Source organism: Topomyia yanbarensis, chromosome 2, assembly GCF_030247195.1.
Source record: "Topomyia yanbarensis strain Yona2022 chromosome 2, ASM3024719v1, whole genome shotgun sequence".
NCBI classification, from domain to species: Eukaryota; Metazoa; Arthropoda; class Insecta; order Diptera; family Culicidae; genus Topomyia; species Topomyia yanbarensis.
Window position 1 is genome coordinate 460,032,108 of NC_080671.1, and position 23,433 is coordinate 460,055,540.

Genomic DNA, 23,433 nt, shown 5'->3' on the forward strand with positions numbered 1-23,433 from the left:
CTTCAACAATTGCTCCACTTTACGAATCAATGGTTTTACTGAACATTTCGAAATGTCAACAGCAACACAGTTCAACCGAATCGGGTAATAAACCGGCTTGGCATTGTCACTTATTGTTTGTTCACGTTTTGCACACAAGGTAGCAGGAATGCAAGATGAGAAACCGAACGACTAATAGGACTTAAATTTACTTCACATGGTATATATCTATGGTATATGGTTACTATCTATGGTATCTAAGGTATATAAATATATCTATGGAGATCCAAAAATCCGGATACGAAATTGAATTACTGCAGAGCAGTTACATATGAAATGATTTGAAGTTTTGTAATCAGATTCACAAAGATCACAAAAATAATTGATGCTTTATTTGAATTAACTGATAGTCCAACATGAAGACACCATTACTCAGCAACACATAAGGCTTGTTGCATTAAATCAAAAAGTGTGTTAATGCAAATACCGGTGAGCATTATATGATAATCATCGGCGGAACTATATACCGGGAACCAAAGCTCGTTTAGTTTCCGCAACAAACCATCGGCGACAAGGTTCTGTATAAGTGGGGACAGCACACCACCTTGAGAACATTGGCAGACACTCAGTTTCTTTATCACTACTTGCAGGGCTGTAGAGAGAAATTACGGGCCCGGGGGGTCCAGCATAAGGGCCCCCTTCATCAATGTATCATTGTAGGGCCCCCTCCATCATAAGTTCATATAGCATAAAACACAGAAAGTGCTAAGCTAAACTTTCGGTTGAGCGTCTTTTAATTACTGCCATAAAGTTCTGTAGTTCCTGGGGTCTTATTCAGGCTCCACTTGACGATGGATCAATAGTCCTCAATTGGGCCGAGCGCAAGCGTGTTGGGAGAGTTCTTGTCCTTGGGCCCCCATAGAATCTTATAGGCGTTATACTACTACGTGTCCTCTTTTCCATAATGGCATTATTCAAATCCGATCAGAATAGCGTTGAATAATCGTATTGCTTCGTGAAATGTAGCAGACGTTTTTCATGCACTCTTTCACATAAATTTCCTTATTGACGGGCTCAGTCGCAATGAAAATGTCGCCTTTCAAACCACAGGTACAGGAAGCCTGCCAAACCAGATATTTCTGTGTGAACTTCGACAGCTTCATATGCTTGAAAATATCGACCACTGTTCCTTCCGGTTGCCATTACATTGGTGACAGTTGGTTTGGTCACTTTTAACGGTTTCGCTAACTTGGCGTGCAAGTAATTTGGATTCAGGCTATGCGCGAGCAAAATTTCTCTGTGTTGCTCCGTTTGTTTGGTTGACATTTTTATAACTGAAGAGCAAATGTCAAATAGAAAAAGCATCTTTCTGTGCGCAGGCAAATGAGGGATTTGCGGATTTGTAGAACATTGTGGAAAGAAATGCGTCAAGTTTAGGTCGACCAAATTTTGATCGCAAATTTTAAATGTCTACGAAATTTTTAGTGGCTTTGAAAGAAGCCAATTTATCAATATTTGCATATTCATCAGGATGTCGGTATTGTATGGTTTTATTCCAGTCTGGTTGCAACTAGAAACGAAACACCACATTCGGCCAAGTCGGTGCGCTATAACATTGCCAGTTTCTGAAAATACAACTTCTCATTTGTTCGATAGTGTTACTGACTTTTTTTTTGGTTTCAGGGGAAACTGGTTCAGGCGATTTTTTCATTTATATATTTGGTGCAATATTATTGAACAACTCATAATTAAAACTTGTCACAAATGGCGAGAGAATACAAAAAAAGTAACAAACGAGGAAAAACTAATAAATAGATGAAATGGAACAAAACAAGAAAGCTACAAAATGAAACATAAAATAACGGAAAAAATTAATGCAAATAGTCAAAAACCTACCTAATAGAAAAAATCTAAAACGGATAAACAACAGAAAATGGAAAAAATTAAGGCAATGGAAAATTTAAAAAAAATGAAAATACTTAACTAAACGAAAGAAATTATGAAAATTAGAAAAATATTGCAAAATAGGTAAAATAATGAAAAACGAGTAAGTAACAAAATGAAAAATAAAACATCATGAACATGGAGAGCAGTATAATTGGCAAAAGAAAAAAAATGAATACAACAAAAAATATAAAAACAAGACAACAATAAACAAATATTGAAATTAACAAAGTGGATCCACTGAGTTAAACGTAAAAATAAAAACTATACAAAATTTTTGAACTGTAAAAAATAGTAGCAAATTTAAAAAAATAAAAAGAATAAAAACAAGAAAATGGGAAAATGTTAAAAATGTTTTAGAATAGAAGAAATAATAATGTACAAGAATGGAATAAAAATATAAAAATAAAATAACTGCGAAAAATCTAAAAATGGCTGTTATTTTTTTCAAGAAAGAAAAATAAATGGGAATAATTGGATGGTATAGATTGAAGAAAAAATAGAAAACAGGAACAAGTGAAATAGCCCAAAAACAGACAAAAGTGAAATCATAGAAAACATGTAGAATCAAAATGGTTTAAATGGGTAAAAATGAAAATCCTAGAAGAAATAAAAACAGGAGTATTACCACAAAGAAAAAAAAGAAAGAAAAAACTTAAAAAATAATGGGTTAAATATAAATAAATCTATATAAAGTGAAAGTGGGAAAAAATGAAAATTTATGAAATGTAAAATTTAAAACATTAAAAAAACAAATAGCATAACAAAATAATAGAAAAATATTCAAATGAAAGAAGTAAAAAGAAAAGAAAATCTGGAATTCAAAATTGTTTAAATGAGTAAAAAGGAAAATACTACAGAAAATTGAACATACGAATAAACATAAATGGGAGAATATTGAAAAAAATTGCATACCAAAGAAAAGCAGATATTTCAAATCTGATAAATGAAGAACAGAAAATTTCACAACACAAAAAAATTAAAATGAAAGAAATAGAAAAAAAATTATTGCGCTATGAGAGAAACCTAAAAAAGAAAAAAGGCGGATAGAGAAATAATAACACAAGTTAATTGGGAGATATGAAAAATTACGAGGAAGTAATAGAAAATAAAAGTTTAGTTAAATAAATTATATAAATATAATGAAATCAGTTGAACAAACAAATACAAAAGAAACGAATAAAACGATAGATAAAATGGAAAAAAAACGTGAAAAGATTAAAAAAAAGGGCAAATAAAATACAAAATACAAGTGCAAAACTGGGACAGGTTTTAACAGGGATTGGATTGGTAAAAATAGAAAAACGAAAATATGGGGCAAAATATACAAAAAAAGTTAAATAAGATTGAATGCAGAAAATAGAAAGAATGCAAAACCTAGACGAAATGGAAAAAGAAACAGAAAATGCTAATATGAAACTAGAGAAAAATGGGAAAGTTTCTTTAAACTGAGAAAGTCAGTTAAAGATGACAAAAACTTTCGGGTTGGCATATTTAAATAAAAAATGAATTTTCCAATAAATTGTTATTGAACTAATATTTAACAGAATCGTTCCTTCTGTTAAAATTCCGGGCCCCCTCCACAACTTCGGGCCCGGGGGAAAACACCCCGTCCCCCTCCCCTCTCGGCGACCCTGACTACTTGTCTTAACGATGTGCACAGATGCCGGTTGCTAAGCATTGCGTGTATCCAGTTCTTGATATATGAAGATACTCCATGACCCCTTGTTGCTTCCAAAATGGATTCGAAAGACACGTTGTCAAAAACAGGTTCAATATCGAGAAAAACTCATAAACTTGATTGCTTTTGTGAAAAAGCATATAACACCGCCCATTAAAGGATAAGGGTACCATATTGAAAATCCGAAGCTTAGCTTAGTTGACCGCCCGTGAGGTTCCCGTGATTGATCAAAGCCTGTTGAAATTGCATATTGAACCAATTGTATGATACGTGGGAGTAGTACATTATACTCAACGTGCAACCTAAAAACACTAATACTATAGTATGATCAATAACGTAGATGGCCACGCCCATACAATTTTTGGATGGGAAGGAATGTTAGTTCAACACTTGTGACTATTATGACCGAGGAATTCTCTGCATCATCCACAAGTGTCGCAGGATAGGATTGGTCTTAGTAGGTAGAGAAATGAATCAGGATATATCTTGGTAGATATTGTGATTTTACTAAGTACTCACGCGCTTTGTCTTTTCATTTTAAATTAAAAGCAGTACAAAGCTAGTGTCAGACCTTCATGAGACCTCAAGAAGTTACTTTTGGAGATATTCGTCAATGTAGATTTGTCGGATTTGGCTTATTTTGACATATCTACAGATTGCTTGCCACACAAAAAACTTTTTGTTTAATTCGACAGTTTCATCTTAGGCCAATTCAAAAAGATTTCCTACTTGAAAGCTTGCATTTTTTTTAAATACGGCTTTTAAACCAAAGCTTTCGAAGTTATACCTTGGCGTGGAAGAGTAGGTATATTAATACATGTTGTTACTTAGTGTAGAAAAGGTGACTATATGTCAGTGATTTACTCAATATAGAATGGATAAAGGCTATGATGCAATAACTTAAGGTCCGTCCAGGTTAAGTCTTCGGCGCGAATCAAAACCGTGACATAGCATGTTGTTAGTCGCCTCTTACGACATGGGAGCAGGTTCCTAGAGGATCTATTTTTGGCTGAATTGATGCAAAAAAAAATTAGCCCGACACCACACGGCATTTTGAAAAACAGAAAGCCGAAAAAAAGCTGTTTAAGGTTTATATTTTCATTGAGCCTTTTAGGTGGGTTTTGTTTTTTTCGGTATTTTATTAAGATTTTTCAAACCAATTTTATTGGTGTATTGTAAATAAACCGAGGATGATCTCATCCGTAGAAGTGTTTTATCCAACAAGAAATATGGATGACCTTATGTATGAAAAGTGGAGGTATTTTTTATTACATTTTTGTAGTAGTATGTGTGTAATACGTGTAAACATTTACAAAAATTTACCTTGAAAAAACTGAATTATATGCGTTCAAATCTTAACCGCTTCCGTCGCTGATGTCTTCGTTCATTTTTGCAGATTTTGCAAAGAGCAGTAAGATTGTATAAGATTTTCTTGTACTCGCCCTCTCCCTACTTTGGCATTTTTGTTTTTGACTGTGCACTACACGGCAATGGTCGCTTTACGTCGGATTATAGAGTATATGTCCCAGCACGTAACGTGGAAGTAAATGGCGTAGTATTCGAGACGAGCCTCACTTGTGAGTACCTGCTGAGGGATGCGGTAGGTCGAATTAAAAATCTCTTAATTCCAGGCGTGAAGGTGCTAGATTGCAAGCAATTGTATTCTGAGAATATGTTAAATCGAACTCGTTACCTGCGTTAACTGCGTTACGCTGAAAAGGTTTCCTGGAAAGACCTGTCCAATTGTTTGTACCACTCGTCACGAACTGGGCCGAGCACTGTAGTAATGAAACACGTTGCGGTAAATGTGGGAAGCAGCATGATGCATGATTGCTGCAATAAGGATACCGAAAAGTGTATTTGCTATGGGGACAGTCCTCATGAACTTACATCGTGTCTTGCATACAACCTGCACTGGAAGAAACTTAAGCAATCCCTTGAGTAATGCTCCAAGCGATCTTTCGCAGAAATGTTGAATGCTTTGGCACCTGTTCCTTTAGAAATGCAAATCAACGAGCCTGATTTTGTTTACGCACAAGAGGTAACATTTGATGTTTTTGGAAGCGCGTCGTGGAAGAGAAAAAAATATTTCCTCCTCTAGATTGTCTAGTAAGAGCCCCAAGGTGCCGAACAACAACATTGGAAATGCTGCCTTAAAGCCATCGTAAGTCGATCATGAACTTGGTAATTTGAATTCCAAGAAAGAGTACCCAGTTACATCAAAAACTCCAAGTGTACGCCTATTGCAAACATGTACTCAGCACAGTACTGGACTAATGATATTTTCTGACATCGTGGGTAAAATTTTCACAGATTTCAGTGTTACTGATTCTCCTAAAAGCCTTCTGATAACTTTTCTTTCTCTAGTGAGAACACTTTTGAAGCAGTTGGCTGCTATTCGTACCCTTCAACTGCTATGTCATCTAACGAAGTTACGAATTTGATTACTGTTCTACAATGAGATTGTAGAAGCATTCTCCCGAAAACAGGTTCTTTCGACATTTTAATAAATAATTTGAAATGTGACGCATTTGCAATAGGTGAAACTCCAGACAAAGATCTCACTTTCGTCGAATTTTATACCATTTGCTTGAATCGAGAGGATTACTGCGAAACAATGCTCTCTTGGGATCAAATACTATTCTTTTTATCGAGGTAACCTTGTCTCAGCAAGAGGCATTGAAATTGTTGCTTATCAAGTTCAATTTAGGGGCTAATTTGAGTACACATTGTTGGATATTCGATTGCGCCAAGAAGGTTCACCCGGATTCTGTTCAGTAATAGAAGACCTAGCGCGTTGCGTCTTTTTACGATGCTGCGTACGAACCAAGACAATCAGTCTCCGATCACAACTCTTATCGCCCAATTGGAATATAGTAGTGTATACAGGAATTGTTCGTGGAAATGATCCTGTTCCGCCTAAACAATTGGGTCGAAGCGAATGGCTATCTGTCAGATACAAAGTTTGGTTTCCACAAAGGCAAAAAAAGAACGATTTCCATGTGTTACTCATAAACGAAATTCAAATTTTCTATGCTCACAAAGAAGAGATCAGTGTTCTTGTATACCAAGGGGGAGACTACTTACAATTTTTGCTTAATTTATTTTCTGAATAGCAAATATATTTTTCACCTGGCGCCATACCTGGGGCCTCCCCCAGGGCTCCTGTCTAAGCCTCTTTCTTTACAACTTTTATGTGAATAATATAAATCGTTTACTGTCAAGAGTATGAGTATGGGTGTAGGAATATATTTGATGCTGTTCTATTTATTAACGACCGAATGGTCAAGCAAGCATTTGATCGAGTTGAAAGAAATTTGCTGTTTCCCACAAACACCAAGTAGCCACACAAACTAATTTATATTTTCTATTTATTCGCAGGAGTCTGACATTCTGGAGTCACCATCCGTCTACTGCCGCAGTAATTTAGGAGATAAAATTAGCGATTATGAGGATATCTGGACACAGGATAACAATGGAAATACAACCCTGATTAAACTGGACAAAGTATCAACCTTCAAACCCACCATTCTGGAGAAGCCGGTGGAACTGTTATCGCCAGGTTTGCTCTAGTGAGTTCTTGTTGACGTAAATCTCATTGACACCTGCTTCCATCCTTTCCAGGCATTGTGAGCCACGAACAGTTTAACCACTCACTGACTGAACCACCTACACCGTACAATCCAACGTTCCACGAGCAGTCGAAAACGTCCCTGATGTCTTCGTTCAGCACCGACAATGTAATTCAGCTCCGACAGCATAGAGATGCGAGTAGTGATCGCAGCACCCCGACTGAGTTGCACCATCGCAACGTGCTGAAAACGTTTACGCCTGCTGCGACACCCACGGAAAAGCCACTACATAATCCAATGCTGGAGCCGCGCTATCGAATGGGGCTTTGTTTTCCGAATGTTGTCAATCGATGTGAAGTGAATGGCAGTGATGTCCACGGAAAAATTAGAACGGAAACACCACCGTTGAACAATTGCAGCAGCAACACTGGTTCAGCCAAACAGGACAGTCCATTTTATGCCGATCCGGCTGATGTTCTGAATAGTATTGTACGGAGAAGTCCTCTGCGCAGGTCAACTGCTCTTGCCAGTAATCAGAGGCATTCGGAACCTCCGAAGCAGCTGCTGTCCGGTTTTGATGCTCAGTCTCCGCTGATGTGGGCCTCGATCGAGCAGGATGTTAAACAGAGGGTATGTATTGTTTGCTAAATTGTTTGTTCTGTATCGATTTTGTTGGTTTTTTTCGGCAAATTGAAATTGGAAGTTCCTATGAGCATGATTGAATGGAAATGTGAAGAATCTTGTGCCTTCTACTGGTAGGAGTTGGGCGTTCCACCCAAGTCTACCGCATTGTCGGTGATGGAGCATAACTCATCATCATATTCTACCACTGATACCCACAATTAAAACATAGTTGAGAAAGCTTTGAACAGCGGAACTAAGGGAGCTTGAAAGCGCGGAAAAGAACATCGACGGTACGAAAGCATTATAATCGATTATCAAATCATTATCTACCATTAAATCGCATAGTTCGCAGTCTACGATGCAAATGCTTACACTCCTTACAACTTTCGTTAAAGTTAAAGTTAAACGGTAACAACTCTTATGACATAGGCTGACACCCTTCGGAAAGACAATTGATCGGGGGTTGTAGCATAGGAAGGAGAATGCGGTGAAAACCTACCGCACTCGGAAAGGCGAGATGCTATTCGAACTGACAGAGAATTCTGCGGTCAAGAGATTCTTCAAAATCGGAAAGTTGCTAAGCGAGAAAGCAACCGTAGGGATCTATCCCACAAGACAGTAATATAGTGCAGGAACCAAGATAATTCTACAAAAGAAGATGAGCGGAGAAGGACTCTGAAGCTGCAATGTGATTTAAGAGATGCACTATTGGTAACACGGATGAGGAAAGCGCCGGTATGACTTTCGATGGTCGTAGCTAGTAGATGTTTGGAAATAGGCCGAATAAATCTTTGGTGGTTAGTGTCTGTGGCAATTGCAGATCAACACTAATGGAGATAACCCAAGCGAATCTAAATCACGGTGACGCCGCACAGTATCTGGTGTGAAAAACGACAATAAAAAGTATGACGTTGCGATTATTGCAAAGTCGTATCGGGTCCCTCCCGAAAGCGTCCGCTGGGTTGCGGATGGTATGGGCCCAAGAAGTAATCGAGCGCCTTAGATGGAGTGTCAAATCAACAGTGTTTTCATTGAAAGTTGTTCCGCACCGTCAAGATGGACAGTACAATCTGATGATGGACGACTAACCGACAAGACGATTGGGCGAAGTTGGTTGTCATCGGAGAAGATTTCAATGTCTGGGTGGTGGAGAGCGGAGCAGACTAACCAACCCAGTAAATAAATGGGGATGAGATCTGGTGAGAAGCAGCGGAGAACGAGTTTGGAGAAAAAATATGCCGAGAGATCAAAAGACCATCGATGTCGGTCAAAATGTGTCCGGATAAGTTGAATGTAATAGTGGAGGGTCTTCTGTCGGAGAGAGAACGGTGAAATAGGAGCAGAAACGCCGGAGATAGGCAGGTGCCCATCGTCAAGCTTTTGACGGTGGCGAAGAGTTTTTAAGTGAAGAAATCTTCTGGCACGGATGAAATTTGACACTTCCGGTGAAAATTTCAACGTGTCGACATGTTGGTTCTCACCGAGTGCTAGATAATTCGCTTTTTTACCTTGATTGGGCGAATTACTCGTTCTGTGGTGGACCAATTTTGTGGCGCTGCGAGTTTATCGTCGGTTAGTCACAAAAAGTAAAGTCCATCGGACTATAAACGAAAATTAACTGGCAATATAGCTTTATATGCTGTGCTATTTTGGGCTTTGTTTCACAAACAAGCCAAACAGAAGCTAAGAAGAAGAAGAAGAAGATGAAATTTGAAAAATGTAATCCTGGCATTCCCGGGTATGTTCAGGACGGCGATGAAAAAATACCTGGAAGGTTCAAAAACAGGAAGTGCTGTCCAAAGCATACCCACATATTTGCTGGATACTCTCGGGAGTTAACGGGATGACGATATCCACGGAGCAAGTTTGTATCCCGGAAAAGAACATCGACGGTAGAAGCAATCGGGATAATCGTTGAGGGAGCAGAAAAGAAGGGAAAATCGGTATTGCGCGGTTGAAACGACAGCAGCATTTTGGACAACATGCGAGTCCCTCAATATCTGCGTAATATTCTGAAAAGTTATTTAAAAAACGATTGCTTGTCTACGACTCACATTAGAAGCAGAAGTCCACTGTTGGCGCAATACTTTGGAGCATAATGGCATTCTAGCACTAAAGCTACCTATAGGAGTTGAGACAGTTGGGCTCGCTGAAGACGTCGTTCTAACTATAACACTGGAAGATTTGGAAATACTGCTAATTGATACCACTAGTAGATCCTAAAACTGAATAAATCGAGTCAAGTTACAGCTAGATCGCCTCTGAACCGCAGTGGTGCCAGTCAGCAACTGCAAAGCGCTTCAGTGGGTTCAGATCCCTGTCGCAGGCATAGCAACAGCATCGAAACGTGTATTAAAAGGTAACCAATTCGGTGATTCGAATGGTGCCGAACGCTGGTGGTCAAAGAAGCAGTATAAGGCGCTTTCTTGCTGATGTAGGAGCTTTGATACTGAGGTAAGCTGTTCAAGCCTGGGACGCTGCGCTGAAGGCCAAGCGAAATCGAGATAAGCTGAACATTGCGATCCGGCTCATGGCCGTGCGAGCTGCGAGTGCGTACAGAACTATATTGTGGGAGGCAGCATGTGTCCGGGATGATCCCTATCGGCATAACCCTAGCTGAGCTTATCAAGTGTAATAAACGAGAAAGAACGAGGGGTATGAAGAGGATGACGAGAGCTGGCTCGATGGTCAAGTGGCAAAAGGATTACGGTAAGGACGAGAGCAGACGAATGTGTTATAGTGGGCACGGAGAGATAGACTTTCATCTAAAGCAGTTCCTAGCAGGTCACGGCTGTTCTAGGAAGTATCTACATCAGTTCGGTCTCGCGTCTTGACCTTACACTGGTTTGCGATTGCCCAGATTCGAGGAAGGTTGAAGCGAGTTTCGGTTCTAAACGTAAAGTATGTCATATAAGAGAAGTTTAAAGGAGAAGATTAGTCGCACGGAGTGGAGCAGAAGAGGATAAGGAGAAGACATCAACGAACCAGTGACCAGAGCTGATAGTTCTGATAGGCGCACCCTACAGGTCACCCCGTAGCATAAACTAGAGTACGATATCGTGAGAAAATCCTCCCCGGGATACTTCTGGTCGCAGCAGGGTTAATTCATCTCCGGAGTTTATCTGAGTGGACGTTCGGAGCTAACAGGTTTAAGTACGCAGAGGAGCAAAACTACGCATAGTATGTAGATAATGGTGCTTTTCAAGAGGAAGGTCGGGAGCTAAATGGCTCAAAGTTTGAGCAATTTAATGGATCTAGCGAGGTGCCGCGGTAATAACGGACATTTTGGGGGCAAACAAAGGAGGTGCGACAAAGTACAATCAGGTTCCCCACGAAGAAATACTTTGATACAGTTCCGTTAGTGGCTAGGTACGAAAGTGAGCCCCACATAGCGCCGTACGCATAATACGTGAACTGGACCATTATGGTGGAATCGATCAACGTAATCGTTTTGTGAACTATCTCACAAGTCAACATCGTCAAACATATTCGTCTTAAGCGGGATTAGAAGCCATCGAAACGAGCTGCACATCCTACTTCAAAAGTATCAGCAAATTTGTCTACAAGAAATTAATGCGAAAGACTACAATATCTTAACCCACTAGGTGGGTAAGGCGTATCATCGCCTACTAGAACCATGCTAGACAAGGGATGGAATTGGCGATGAAGGATCAAAACTGATAGTGGTTTCAGTATACTTTCCACCAAGAGACGAAAACGTTGCTGATAATTTCAAATACCTATTGGAAGAACCCGCGAAACCACTCATCTTCTCAAAAGAGTCAACGCAATTCTGGAAGCTTTAGTCAACAGAGAACGGGTGATATTAAGCGATGGCTTCTATACTCGAGTTGTTCTCTCCACCGCATGCACGCAAGCGTTGGACGTATCAATCTGCATATCAGCTAAATTCATGTGGAAAACACTTCCAGATTAAGCAGACAACGATTAGGATCGATACACCAGGAACATCAGCGAGTCTGAATCTCTACGAAGAACTAACCAACAGTCCCATTCGTCCCAGCCAAATTAAAGCATTTGAGTATTTCATTGGAAGAGCGTTAGATGCTGCCGAATCCAGTATTTCTAGAGACAGAGGGAACCCAGGGCCCAAAGCAGTTGTTTGGTAGAGCCCAGAAGAAGTGAAAATTCGACTAGAGAAATGACAAATTGTGCATGACGACTCCACTAAAATAACCGCCCTCTAGTCGTTCCACGAAGCCCGATCTACCTGTTTCAGAAGCTAAATAGAAAGCACAGATATGGAATCGTATAAATCTGCTTCAGAGAAAAGAACACAGTAACACGGTAACCCCAAGCTTTTCATCACCACTAATAATCCACAAGAAGTCACTGATGCATTCGTGGAGGAATACCGAAAACTAAATTTCTTCCAACGTTTAAATGCAGATTTTTTTCCATGGACGAGCTTATGTTGGCCTTCTTCAAGGGTGGTTGAGCATCAACAGGACCTGTGGGATGTGGGATATCCTCTACTGCAACAACTTCCTGTTTCCATCAAAGCAACTCTATCTGTTTAACAAGGTGTGTAATTTCGCCCAGCAAGAGGCGTTGAATCCCATCTAGTTCTCATGAATATTTCATCATGTCGTATGAAAATATCGTATATCTGACACCTACTGATTCAACTGGAATAATATTGGCCAATTGCATCAAAAATCGTATAAAGGAACTAACATAAATTTTATTTGGAACTTGATTTGCTAATCTCTTGAGAATTCGAGGATATCTGGACAATTCCAGGTCCTCTGTTCAATTCAATTCTCTTTCATTCAATAAGTATAAATCGCTCTACGCTTGGTATGGATCGAAGTCTGTGAAAATACAAGGTCTCGTACCGCATTGAATTTTAGAAACAATAATGCATTATTATCGAAGCTTGCTAAGTGGCTTATGAATTCAAGAGAAAAGCTTTCTTCCTTATCCCTCCAGCTGACGCGTCATTGTATATATTTGCAACCACATGAATCTCCAAGACAATTTCACCTGGATTTCAGAACACTATGTACTCAGTGCACTACGCGACTTCTGGAGTGTTATCTGCAAATAACAATTATTTTCCCAGTAGAAACATCATACGTCAAGCTGATCAACTCTGACGGGAAAAACCGTACACTATACCGCAACGAAGTGTGATCGTTCACTTCGCTCAGACAAACAGTTCGCATTGAGTTTTTAGTCAGAGTTGGTCAGCCTAATCATACCTAAGCTGACCAGTTATGACGGACAAAATCGTCGAAGTTGCATTGCGAGGAAGCACTGTAGTCCATATCGCTTGTTACGAGCAGTTTTCCAGAAAAGATATAAAAGGTGCCTATTGCTCATGCTTGCTGTTCTATATTACCGTTAGTGCTCATGTAGTCTACTAAACATTGGGCTTTAGTTGAATTTGAAAAATCAACTTCAAAATTTCATCATTTTCCACCGCATCGATTCTCTAAAGTTGGTATGTCTGGTACCCTTTTCAATTTGCCTCCTAGACATCAAGTTTGACGTCAAGGGAAGTCATGTCATTTCTATCAACAAACAAGCGAATCTATAGCTAGTTGGCCATGGGATTTGATTTTGTGCAAAATGTATTCACACTGTAAGAAACGAACGAAAACAAATGGTCAATTATACTGGCATGTGTACATTATTTTATTTCATGGAAATTAGGAAAATTCTTACCTACATTGTTTTTTTCCGAAATAAAACCTACTCTCTATAATTTATTTCACATGCACGCTTGACTATATTGTAATATTAGGCCTTCGAAATGTTGGTTATTCAATTTTGACCACATTTCAACCAATTTCACACAGTGCACACAAATCTTTGCGTATGCCATAGTGTTGCCGAAGTGCATGTAAACATGCATGGAACTGTGAATTGTAAAAGTTTCCTCTACTTATCACGAAGGGATCAAGGTATGTTTAGTGTTTCCTATGATGTAGTTACGAAGATAACTTGTCCAGAGAGCTGCAGTGTCAGAAAGCGCCGTAATGGATCGATCTGCATCGCATTCCAAATTTTTCGGACAGGAAATTTTCACAACCACACAAGATTTAGTTTGGACGAGTATTTTTGAATGTTTGTTTCACTTTGTTTTAGGTATTTAGGTTTGTTTCACTTTGTTTTAGGTAAATTGGACCCAATTCTGATAGCCACAACAGAGGAAAAAATCAAATAATACAGGTGCGGCATTACCACAGTTCATGTTGAAGTGGTCCGTTAAAACGTGTTTTAACGCTGTCTTGATGACGTTTTTCTTGTTGCCAATAATTTTAACGTGTTTTAACTCTGTATTGTGAACATGGTATAATACTATGTTCACACTACAGACTTAAAACATGTTATAATAATTAGCAACAAGAAAAATGTCATCAAGATAGCGTTAAAACACGTTTTGACTCCTAGTGTGAACGTAGTATAAGGCTATTTTAGGATCAAGTAACCAATGAAAGAATTGGAGCTGGACAAAGTAGGCCTTGACTTTTATTCCGTTTCATGTTCACTTAACCTGCAATGTTGCGAATGATTTACTTTTTGAAGAAGCGTATGATCGTAGCAAGCGTAGACGAACGCGCACGCAAACAATTTTTACTCCCGTCAAAGTTTTCATTTTTTTGGTCTCCATTAATCGATTTTCAAAATCTATAATATGTGTGATTATTTCTGATATAATAGAAAGAAGTTCAGTTCCGTATTCGGGTTCATCGCTGTTGTATTCTCACATAATGGAAAATCAAGCGGAAAGAGCGCTACTAAGTTGTAGTGTTCTGTGAGAACGGAAGGCTACGAGTTTATATCCGCTGAACACACTCAAATCACGAAGCTGTCCTGTTTACAATGGATATCTGCACCCAGACGCTGGTATCGATTTTGGAGCAAGGGATGTTGTATACGTTTGGCGTTCTGGATACCGGTGAGATTGTTTCGTGTATTCTTTTTGCCTTTCTCATATAGAAAGGTTATGCAATCACTCTGAAAAACGTCAACCTAATCCCGACCCGGAGGGCCGAGTGTCATATCCCATTCGACTCAGTTCGTCGAGATCGAAAAAAGTCTGTATGTGTGTGTATGTGTGTATGTATGTATGTGTGTATGTATGTGCGTATGTGTCAAATAATGTCACTCATTTTTCTCAGAGATAGCTGGATCGATTTGCCCAAACTTAGTCTCAAATGAAAGGTGCAACCTTCCCATCGGCTGCTATTGAATTTTGGATCGGTCGGAATTCTGGTTCCGGAATTACGGGTTTCAGAGTGCGGCCACACAGAAATTTCTCATATAAACAATAGGAAAAATTAAAATTCTCATATAGAAAGGTTATGCAATCACTCTGAAAAACGTCAACCTAATTTTTTTTTGACTTGCATAAGGTTTCTGGATTTTAATAGGAGCGTAGTTGATGGTTTAAGGAGAGGGGTTACACCCCCCTCTACTGTTCACTCCCCTCCCTTAAAAATATCCTTAAATCACCCCTTAGATCACCACCCCATCCAGCCCTCATACCCCTCCCTATCAACCCCATCATCTTGTGTATAAGTGCAAAGTGTACTAAGAATGTAATGGACATTTCCACAATTATGTTGAACATAAAAAGCCTCCGTGCCATAGTTTAGAGAAATGAGAAAGGCACAAATGCACCGTTAGGTGGATTAGAACAGGTTTTTTTTTTTGAAGCAGCTATCTGTGGATAAAGGTTTTGCTTACAAGTAGGACTCCGCATTTTTCGAACGAATTTCGTATTTGTGATGAGGCCTTATGACATACCTTAATCAATTGTTCTTGTCAACAATCGTGGTTTATAAAGTAATCGCGAGTGTTCCAAGGGAATGTACAATGACGTCCAGATAGTATCTGCATAACCAGTGAAAGTTTACAGTTTTACAGTGAATAAGTGTGAGTTACGGATTTGGTAATTTTGGTTATAAAAGTAGTTATTCTTTTACTTTCAAGGGTGTCCAACTCAACTACCTTAAAACCACAATTGTTACTAGGGATAGTACTCAAGGAAAAGCAGGGATGTGAGGGAAGAAAGTTTAAGATGCGAGAAGTTGGATCATATGAGCAAGCTAAGAGTTTCCCAACAACTTTACCCTTTGTGTTCAACCGCATGAGTCAAGATCTTTTGGCATTTTTACCGAATGCGAATCAACTGAGTATGCGGCATGCCTGGACAAGCTTAAAGTAACTTATCACTTTATGCTCGAATTCTCCTCATTAGTAACTTATTTGCTAGGAAGAGGAAATTAGAGTTCGATATTTTTTCTGTGGCATGCAGAAAAAATTTCCAATTTTAACCAATAATTGCCCTGATCCATTGATTATCCACTGTGTCTGGTGTAAGTATGACATGAAATATGTGAAAAATCGTGGCACACTATTACTTTCCGCCGTAAGAGCTTAAATATTGCCAATTGCTAACTTTCGGGAAAACCGTTTATTTATTTCAACTATATCACAGAAAAGCGATGTTTGCGGAATAGTAAACCTTGTGAATTATACCGACACTGAATCTTTGGTGTATGAACATGTCATATAAATCGTGTGTTTACCATTTATCTATCCGTTTCATTCCAATCGAGTACGAGACCTGTCAGTATCGGACTAACATTTCATCTTTTCCCTGAAGATGTGCATTCGGACGTGGCCGGTGTCAGTATTGATCATCATGAGGGAATCAATTTAGATTGCTCAATGTGGCACATCATTTTATTTTCAAACATTTTGTTCCAATGAACGTTTTGCAATCTCAATTGGTTCTGGTAAATAATGAGAGCGTGTAAAGGCGCTTTAACCTAGGCTTATTAGCCAGGACAAGGTGTAAATACCTCTGTCCTATCCCAAAGGACCAATGGAATGACATTAACCTTCTTAGCCAAGTCACTCCCAACGATTTATTATATCCCCTTCAAAATGAAACGGTCGGTACGGTTGTCCTCGTTTCTTCCTCATTTAAGTTTCAAAACAACTCGTTAATTAAATTGTTCATTACATGAATGATTTAATTGCCGTCTAATTTAGAAACATCTTCAAACCCAACTCTGCACAGTAGGCCTGGTCATTTTAATATTTACGGCATATCAAAATATGCTTCAAATAATAATATTGACAAGAAAAACACTACAGAATCAATGCAGTGTTTTCCAGGATGCTTTTCAATACTGGCTGTGTAAGGGTTAGAATAGAATAGAAGCGTCCTGATGAGTGTATGATTGCCTTGTGGACGATGGTCGGTTTCCCAGCCTTGTAGTATAATGTTGCTAGTGTGTGGTAAATGAAATGGGACACAAACGAATCGACTAACGTATTAGGATGTTTATCAGGCCACCGGATCTCCATATGGAACACAGTTTCTGGAAAAAAAACATCGAGGACTAGTACGACAACTGCGCTTTGCAAGTGCAAGTTATAAGAGGTACTCGGGTCGAGTGTTTACATAGCGAAGCAATCGGGTTAGAGCTTTCCAATATACGGTTTATTGTAGGCGTCCTTAAAGTCTATCACATTGCACTAACTAATATATTTATTACAGTAAAGTCGTTTATATGTGTATAACGTACGAAAACCCGTAAAATACATTAAAGTATTAGTTATGGAATTTGCGTTTCGATTTCGTCTCATCAGACTAAATAGGCGCCGGATTGACGGTCGTTTCAAAAATTTGTTAGGTTAATTTGATAGCAAGTTGAACTTTATTTCTAAGATCTATCACGTTCGTTGGTCGTGTCTTGTATACAGCCCTTTAATTTTTTCCACGAGGTTCGATGTTTTGAAACACAAACTGTTCTACATAAATCATCAAAACAAAAGTTATTTTTTTACCACCATGACGCTGCACTTCCACAACAAATAACTAATTAAATACCAATTTATGATTGTATCTGACCGACCAGACGTCGCGACGCTCAAAGCAAATGGATTTATTAAGACAAACAGTAAACAACACCGATCGATCGTACTACGCGCGCTTATCAATGCAGTATGTCAGCAAAGATTCGTAACAAATATCAATCATTGCATCACCAGTGCAGTTCAATTGGAAAATAAACGCGTCATCCTTGTTGTGGATGCCTGCTGACAGTGGGATTAGTTTTGTTTTCCTATACACATTAGGACTGCACTTGACCCGTTACCATTCAGCGCGTCATTGCCCGCTAGAGCGGGATTTTTCTGACGATATTTTCTGTTCGGATTTCATACGTTTACGTCTAGGTGGCCATGCTTATTCGGCAAATAATTTCATGCCTTGGGAGGAAAGCGGAAGTGTATAAAAATATAAACAGCAGTGCACGTTGCATGTCTCTATGGTAACGTTTAAATGCATCGTCAAATCCACGGAAAGCAGTTTTCGGATGTTTCATTGAAGACAGTTATTGAGAAGTAGGAAACGAATTAAATAATTTTCCCATTAGATAGTTATTCAAAGAAATAAAAACTAGTTTTTTGCGGCGATAGTTGTTGTTGCCAGTTTGTCTTTTTTCTATCCATACACATTTTTCATTTCAAGACAAGCACTAGTCCCATCTACCTGGGATCTCGATGGATCATTAACTTTATATTTGAAGATCGTTTCGAAGTTTATGGTTTTTTCTTTCATTGGTGCACTTAAGATGATCCTTTTCCTCTACTTACAGAACCCATTCGCCGCATCGCTCGATGAGTTGAAGAATCCCCGAAACCCCCAGTACAGGTATGGCGGAGATCGGTTGCAGTTTGAGCGTTTGTCGCTCGAACAAACAGAAAACAACGACTATGATAATGACCTGCGTTGGCTGAGAGAGCAAACAAAACCGGATGCGATGGTTCAGAAGAATGTGATAATATTGCCTTCGAGTCCGGAAAGCATCAACAACAACAAGAGTAACAATAACAACAACAACCAACACAATCACCACCATCGAGTAGTGACGGTGCATCAAATTATTGCCAATCGTTTGCCAAACCTTGACTTGCCAGAGATTCCAGGTAATAGCGCCAACTCGAGAGAGTTGAAAGAAACGACCGAATACGCTGCAGGTACTCTGACGAGGGCTCAACGCAAATCCGCTTATGATAATGTCGAAAAGCATAACGTCGGTATGCAAAATTTGCTGGTTTGCGTAGAAAGAATGTCAAACTGATGTTTATGTTTCTGTTATTCTAGCATATGCCTCGTCCGTCATTAACAGCGCTCAGTCCGATGATGGGACAGTTTTTTCCGAACCGTGGGACAGTTCCCAATGGGATAGCTTTCTACCTCAAGACAGTAAGTGCACTTAGTTGTTCTAGTTGGAATATTCCTAGAGTGTGTGTTTCAGTTCATTCCATGTGTTCCACAGATAATGCCGACACCTTGCCCATGGGTGAAGCTAACAACCATTCAGGTAGAAATAGCGAACGATACGGATCCCGAAATGATCTGGCCTCCGGTGGTTACAACAGCTTGTCACTGCGTCGGGATTTAAGAGTGAAGAAGACGAACGGTTCCTCGCAAAAGATTGCCACCATTCTGCGCTCGAGGAGCTGCCGGGATCGAGAAGTTCTATGTGAGTATGCTAAATGTTTGGTGAATGGAAACTTTACGGTCTGGTATCAATCGAAAGGAATGGAATTTTCCTAAATTGGGAGGTAATGGAAATTTTATGGATGATAGTAAAAAGATATCTGTGAAGAGAGCTGTTCTCTGTAATAGTTTTGATATATCCAGTTGTTTGGTTTCATGTTCCATCAGATGCAGTTTTGAGTGAACATAAACACTTTTGTGTTGGTTGAAAGGTATTGTAGTTTATCAAACATCAGAACTCTATTCATTAATAGTGCACCAGGAAGCCACACAGGTCCTTAAACTTTTACATATTTCTTTAAAGATGTTGGGGATTGAATACCATAAATGCGAAACATGTGCCGTCGAAAGATTAGATTCCATTTTAGTCGGCTGATACTGAAACAAATATTGTGACTGAACTTTTGTAAATACCTCACCCTGTACTAGGTTCTATTAAAATATATGAGTCGGTTTGAAAATAGTTTCGACCTGTTGACGTAAAATTGATAACGAACTCAACCACCCATTCATGCAAGTGCATAACATGGTTGAAATATTCTCGCGCGTGCCTCGTATTGATAATCAATATTTATTGCCAAGCAGTGGCGAAGTCAGGAGTCATTTGAAACAAATTCACTGAGCACTTACGACTCGAAAACAAAGCCGGAAGATCGATGTCTCAATATCGGTGAAGGTTTTAAATATGGTTCTAGCAAAGAACTGCTTATTGAAGTAGGATTGTGAAAAATTGGACATGCAGACCTTAAAAGCAACGGAAGCTGAACAACTATACGCTACGAGAGAATAAGTCGAACAGTAACTATTTATTATCCGGCTAAATTGTTGATTGGTTCATATAAAAGTACACATTATATCTTATGCTCGAGAAATATTTTTTTTTTTAGATGGAGGCGACTTTCTACTGTTTCTACTAAGTTAATTGAATCGAAAAGTAACGCTGCCTCCCCTAGCTTAGCCACTGTACCGTTGCATTCAATGCACTCAAGGGTATTTGAAATAATCTGTTATTCTACTCATCTTTGATCCTGCCGAGGAAGAGAGTTAATAAATTAAAGATCGGCTAGTTATTTGTTGATTACGAATGAGTAATGATCACCCAAGAATTACACCAACGTCGTAGGTGTTTTTGTTCGGAAGTTTTACGATTGTACGTCGAAACTATTTTAATTGCATATAAATTTGAAGTCAAAGCAGACTTGCGGGTAGGATTTGGTTAGTTTAGCAAAGTGGACAATCCTAAAGTAGTTTGAATCAAGCAACTCAAGGAGGGATACTATGCTTCTCATATGAAGGAGGTACCCTCTTCTGTAGGCTCTCAGATCCATAAATTTTTGCATCTATAGTTCCGGTAGTGTAAAAACTGCTAGTCTTCAAATTGCTTGTCATACCAGATGTTTTCGACAAAATTTCTTCGCTTGAAACAACCTGTACGCATCACTTACATTCTCCCCTACTATTCCTATTATACGGCAGTATAATATTGTGAACCTGGAAGGGTTTCTGAGTTGTCTTCCATCCAAACGCATGCTGATGATTCTTATTTTTGATTCTTTTTGCAGCACGTTGCTTTTGTTTTGTACTTTTGCGATTGTCTGCTCTTTTAGGGCTTCGTATTGTTCCATTTTGTAGTACGTTTCATCATTCATCATTCCGACACTCGTTCCCGCTTTATTCGCTAAATCTTGTATCGACATTGATTTATTTTTTCTAGTTAGAGATACAACTTTCTGGCCTAGTTTCGGATTGGGAAATCATGTTTCTTCTGTCTCTTCCTGGCAGCCCATCCAAAGAACAGGATTCTATACTTGCGTGATTCATTCCAAAGCGTTTCGCCAATTTTCGCATGGATACATACTTTTCACTTAGCCATGTGTTCAAAACCTTAATTTTCACTTCATTTTGAACCGTACAACAAAGTAAACAGACGAAAGATGACAGTCAAACGCACAGCATGCTGTGATGAGCACAATAAAACCATTCATCTACGAGTGTACGTACACCGCAAATTTCTTTGAATTTCTCCTTAGTGGATTACAATTTAGGTAAAAATTCTAGTTTGGAATGTTTTGTGTTTCGGATTCTCCTCATCATTCTTTGGGCTAGTTAGACAACAAATCTAAACTAGCACCAAAGCTGGCTCTACGCTTAAGCCAAACAGGTCATACGTCTTGCATGACATCCAAACAACTGGTTGGTTCCGAGTGATGTCTCGGGTAGCCAAGTTTAGATAAAGACTATTTCTTCTAAATTATGGAATTTGTGTTTGGACGTCATCTCAACTGGAATCAACTTTTTAATGGAACTATATAGGAAGATAGTGCTTACGACGAAGCTGTACTGCCGTTCTACGCATAATTGTCCCATATTGCTTTTTGGTCATTTCACTTTTTTTAATCAAACAGTCCTTTTTGATGTATATTTTCAGAAACCACATCCAAATCATAAAATTTGTTCGAAGACTTCGTGAAAAAATACCAAGTCTGTTTGTCCCATTGTTGATATTCTACGCATAATTGTCCCACTAACAAAAATCCCAAAAAAGTGAGCGCTAAAGAAATAATTACGTAGCGTTTAGTTAACAAGAACATTACGCTAGATGTCGGGCACTGAAAAAATTGATGGAAAAATACAGGACCATTAAAAAGAGATGGCAGTGGCAATATTAATCACAGCAGTGAGAACAATCCTGTAAAGCTCTTCATTACTATCGTCGCTTGCATAACATGGCGAACGCATCTAGGATAATGAGCCTATTTTCGCAATGTTTCTATTATCACGCTACCCATTTGAAGCCGTTGGTTAGTTGGATCAAATGGTAGGGCGACAATTGGGGCACTCGATTGGAACTTTAGTTGCTATCAAACACTAGTATTTCATCGTTTTCAGGCCATTTGTGTTATTAGATTGGTTCTTAAGAACGAAGCAAGGTTGTGAATGCCAAATTAATGCACTCCATCGAGTGTAGGCAGAGTAATTAATGATCTTGTGAGGTACCCTTCTAAATACAGTAAAAATAGGTACTTTACCCTATTTCCAATTTTGATGAAGCAACAAATCTCCCGAGTAACAGAAAAACTCACGACATACACTTTTGTAAAAAAATGAGTTATGAGCATCATTTACATAGATCGTTATGGGACTGATATGCGTAGAACTTTCCGGTTTCCGCTCGATTTCTCGGCATAACAGTCCCACTTAACATTTTTTCTTAAAAACTAAAGTTAATTGAATCTCTACAATAAAAAACTGGCCTGATTATATTGAAAACGATTGCCATAAACGTAATTTTAGACAATAAAGCTTTATTTGTTGCACCGTTTCTCTCCAGATTGCTAATACAATTTTCATCTTCAATCGCGTTTTTCTCAGTTGCTAGTTTTGTAACATGGGACAATTGGGCGTAGAACGGCAGTGTAGGTCGGGTAATTTTAGGTATATCTTCTGAATATGCGAACTTCGTTGATCCTACAAATTTTGAAATATGGCACACTTTTGAAAACATAATCTAAAAGACAAATTGTTACCCAAAACATGCCTATTTTTATACTAGCCGTGTTTAATTGTTCAGCGTGCTGCTTCGATATATAATTTAAATCTACAATGAGGAGAAAACCAAAACAAGTACCCGGTCATCGTCGAACATACAGTTTAGCTTCTAATTAATTGACAGTATAAACACGCTTCACGTTTGAGAGCCATAAAAGGGTTGCGACAAGTTTCTGCAACTACATATGCATTGGTTTCTTTATTGTTTGCTTTGTTATTTGCTGAATATTTATGAGTCTTTAGGGGGGTCCTCTTATATGAGAGGCTAAGAGCGAGAGTGGGTTAAAAATTCGCTGCGAGCAAAAGTGGTATATGTTTTATTTATAGCAAAACCGGTTTAAGTACCAGTCAGAGCAGAAATGGGATAAAAAAACCTTAGCGCAAAAATGGGTTAAAAAGATATTCCACTTTTGCCCTGAGAGGATATGTATATATATATATATATATATATATATATATATATATATATATATATATATATATATATATATATATATATATATATATATATATATATATATATATATATA

At 38.7% G+C, this 23,433-nt stretch overlaps 1 protein-coding gene across 13 annotated transcripts in view; it reads left to right on the forward strand.

Moving 5' to 3' along the window:
- The window catches only part of LOC131685972 (protein sprint), a 78,111-nt gene that overhangs the window by 26,157 nt on the left and 28,521 nt on the right, over nucleotides 1-23,433 (forward strand). For 11 of the 13 annotated variants that reach the window (XM_058970030.1, XM_058970020.1, XM_058970021.1 and 8 more), the window contains exons 8-12: nucleotides 6,986-7,166; nucleotides 7,229-7,806; nucleotides 18,447-18,888; nucleotides 18,956-19,057; nucleotides 19,110-19,337. In XM_058970030.1, coding sequence (XP_058826013.1) covers nucleotides 6,986-7,166; nucleotides 7,229-7,806; nucleotides 18,447-18,888; nucleotides 18,956-19,057; nucleotides 19,110-19,337 — 1,531 coding nt within the window. Of the gene's footprint in view, nucleotides 1-6,985; nucleotides 7,167-7,228; nucleotides 7,807-18,005; nucleotides 18,120-18,446; nucleotides 18,889-18,955; nucleotides 19,058-19,109; nucleotides 19,338-23,433 lie in introns of those variants that run through there. The other 2 variants (XM_058970031.1, XM_058970034.1) reach the window with 2 other exon arrangements.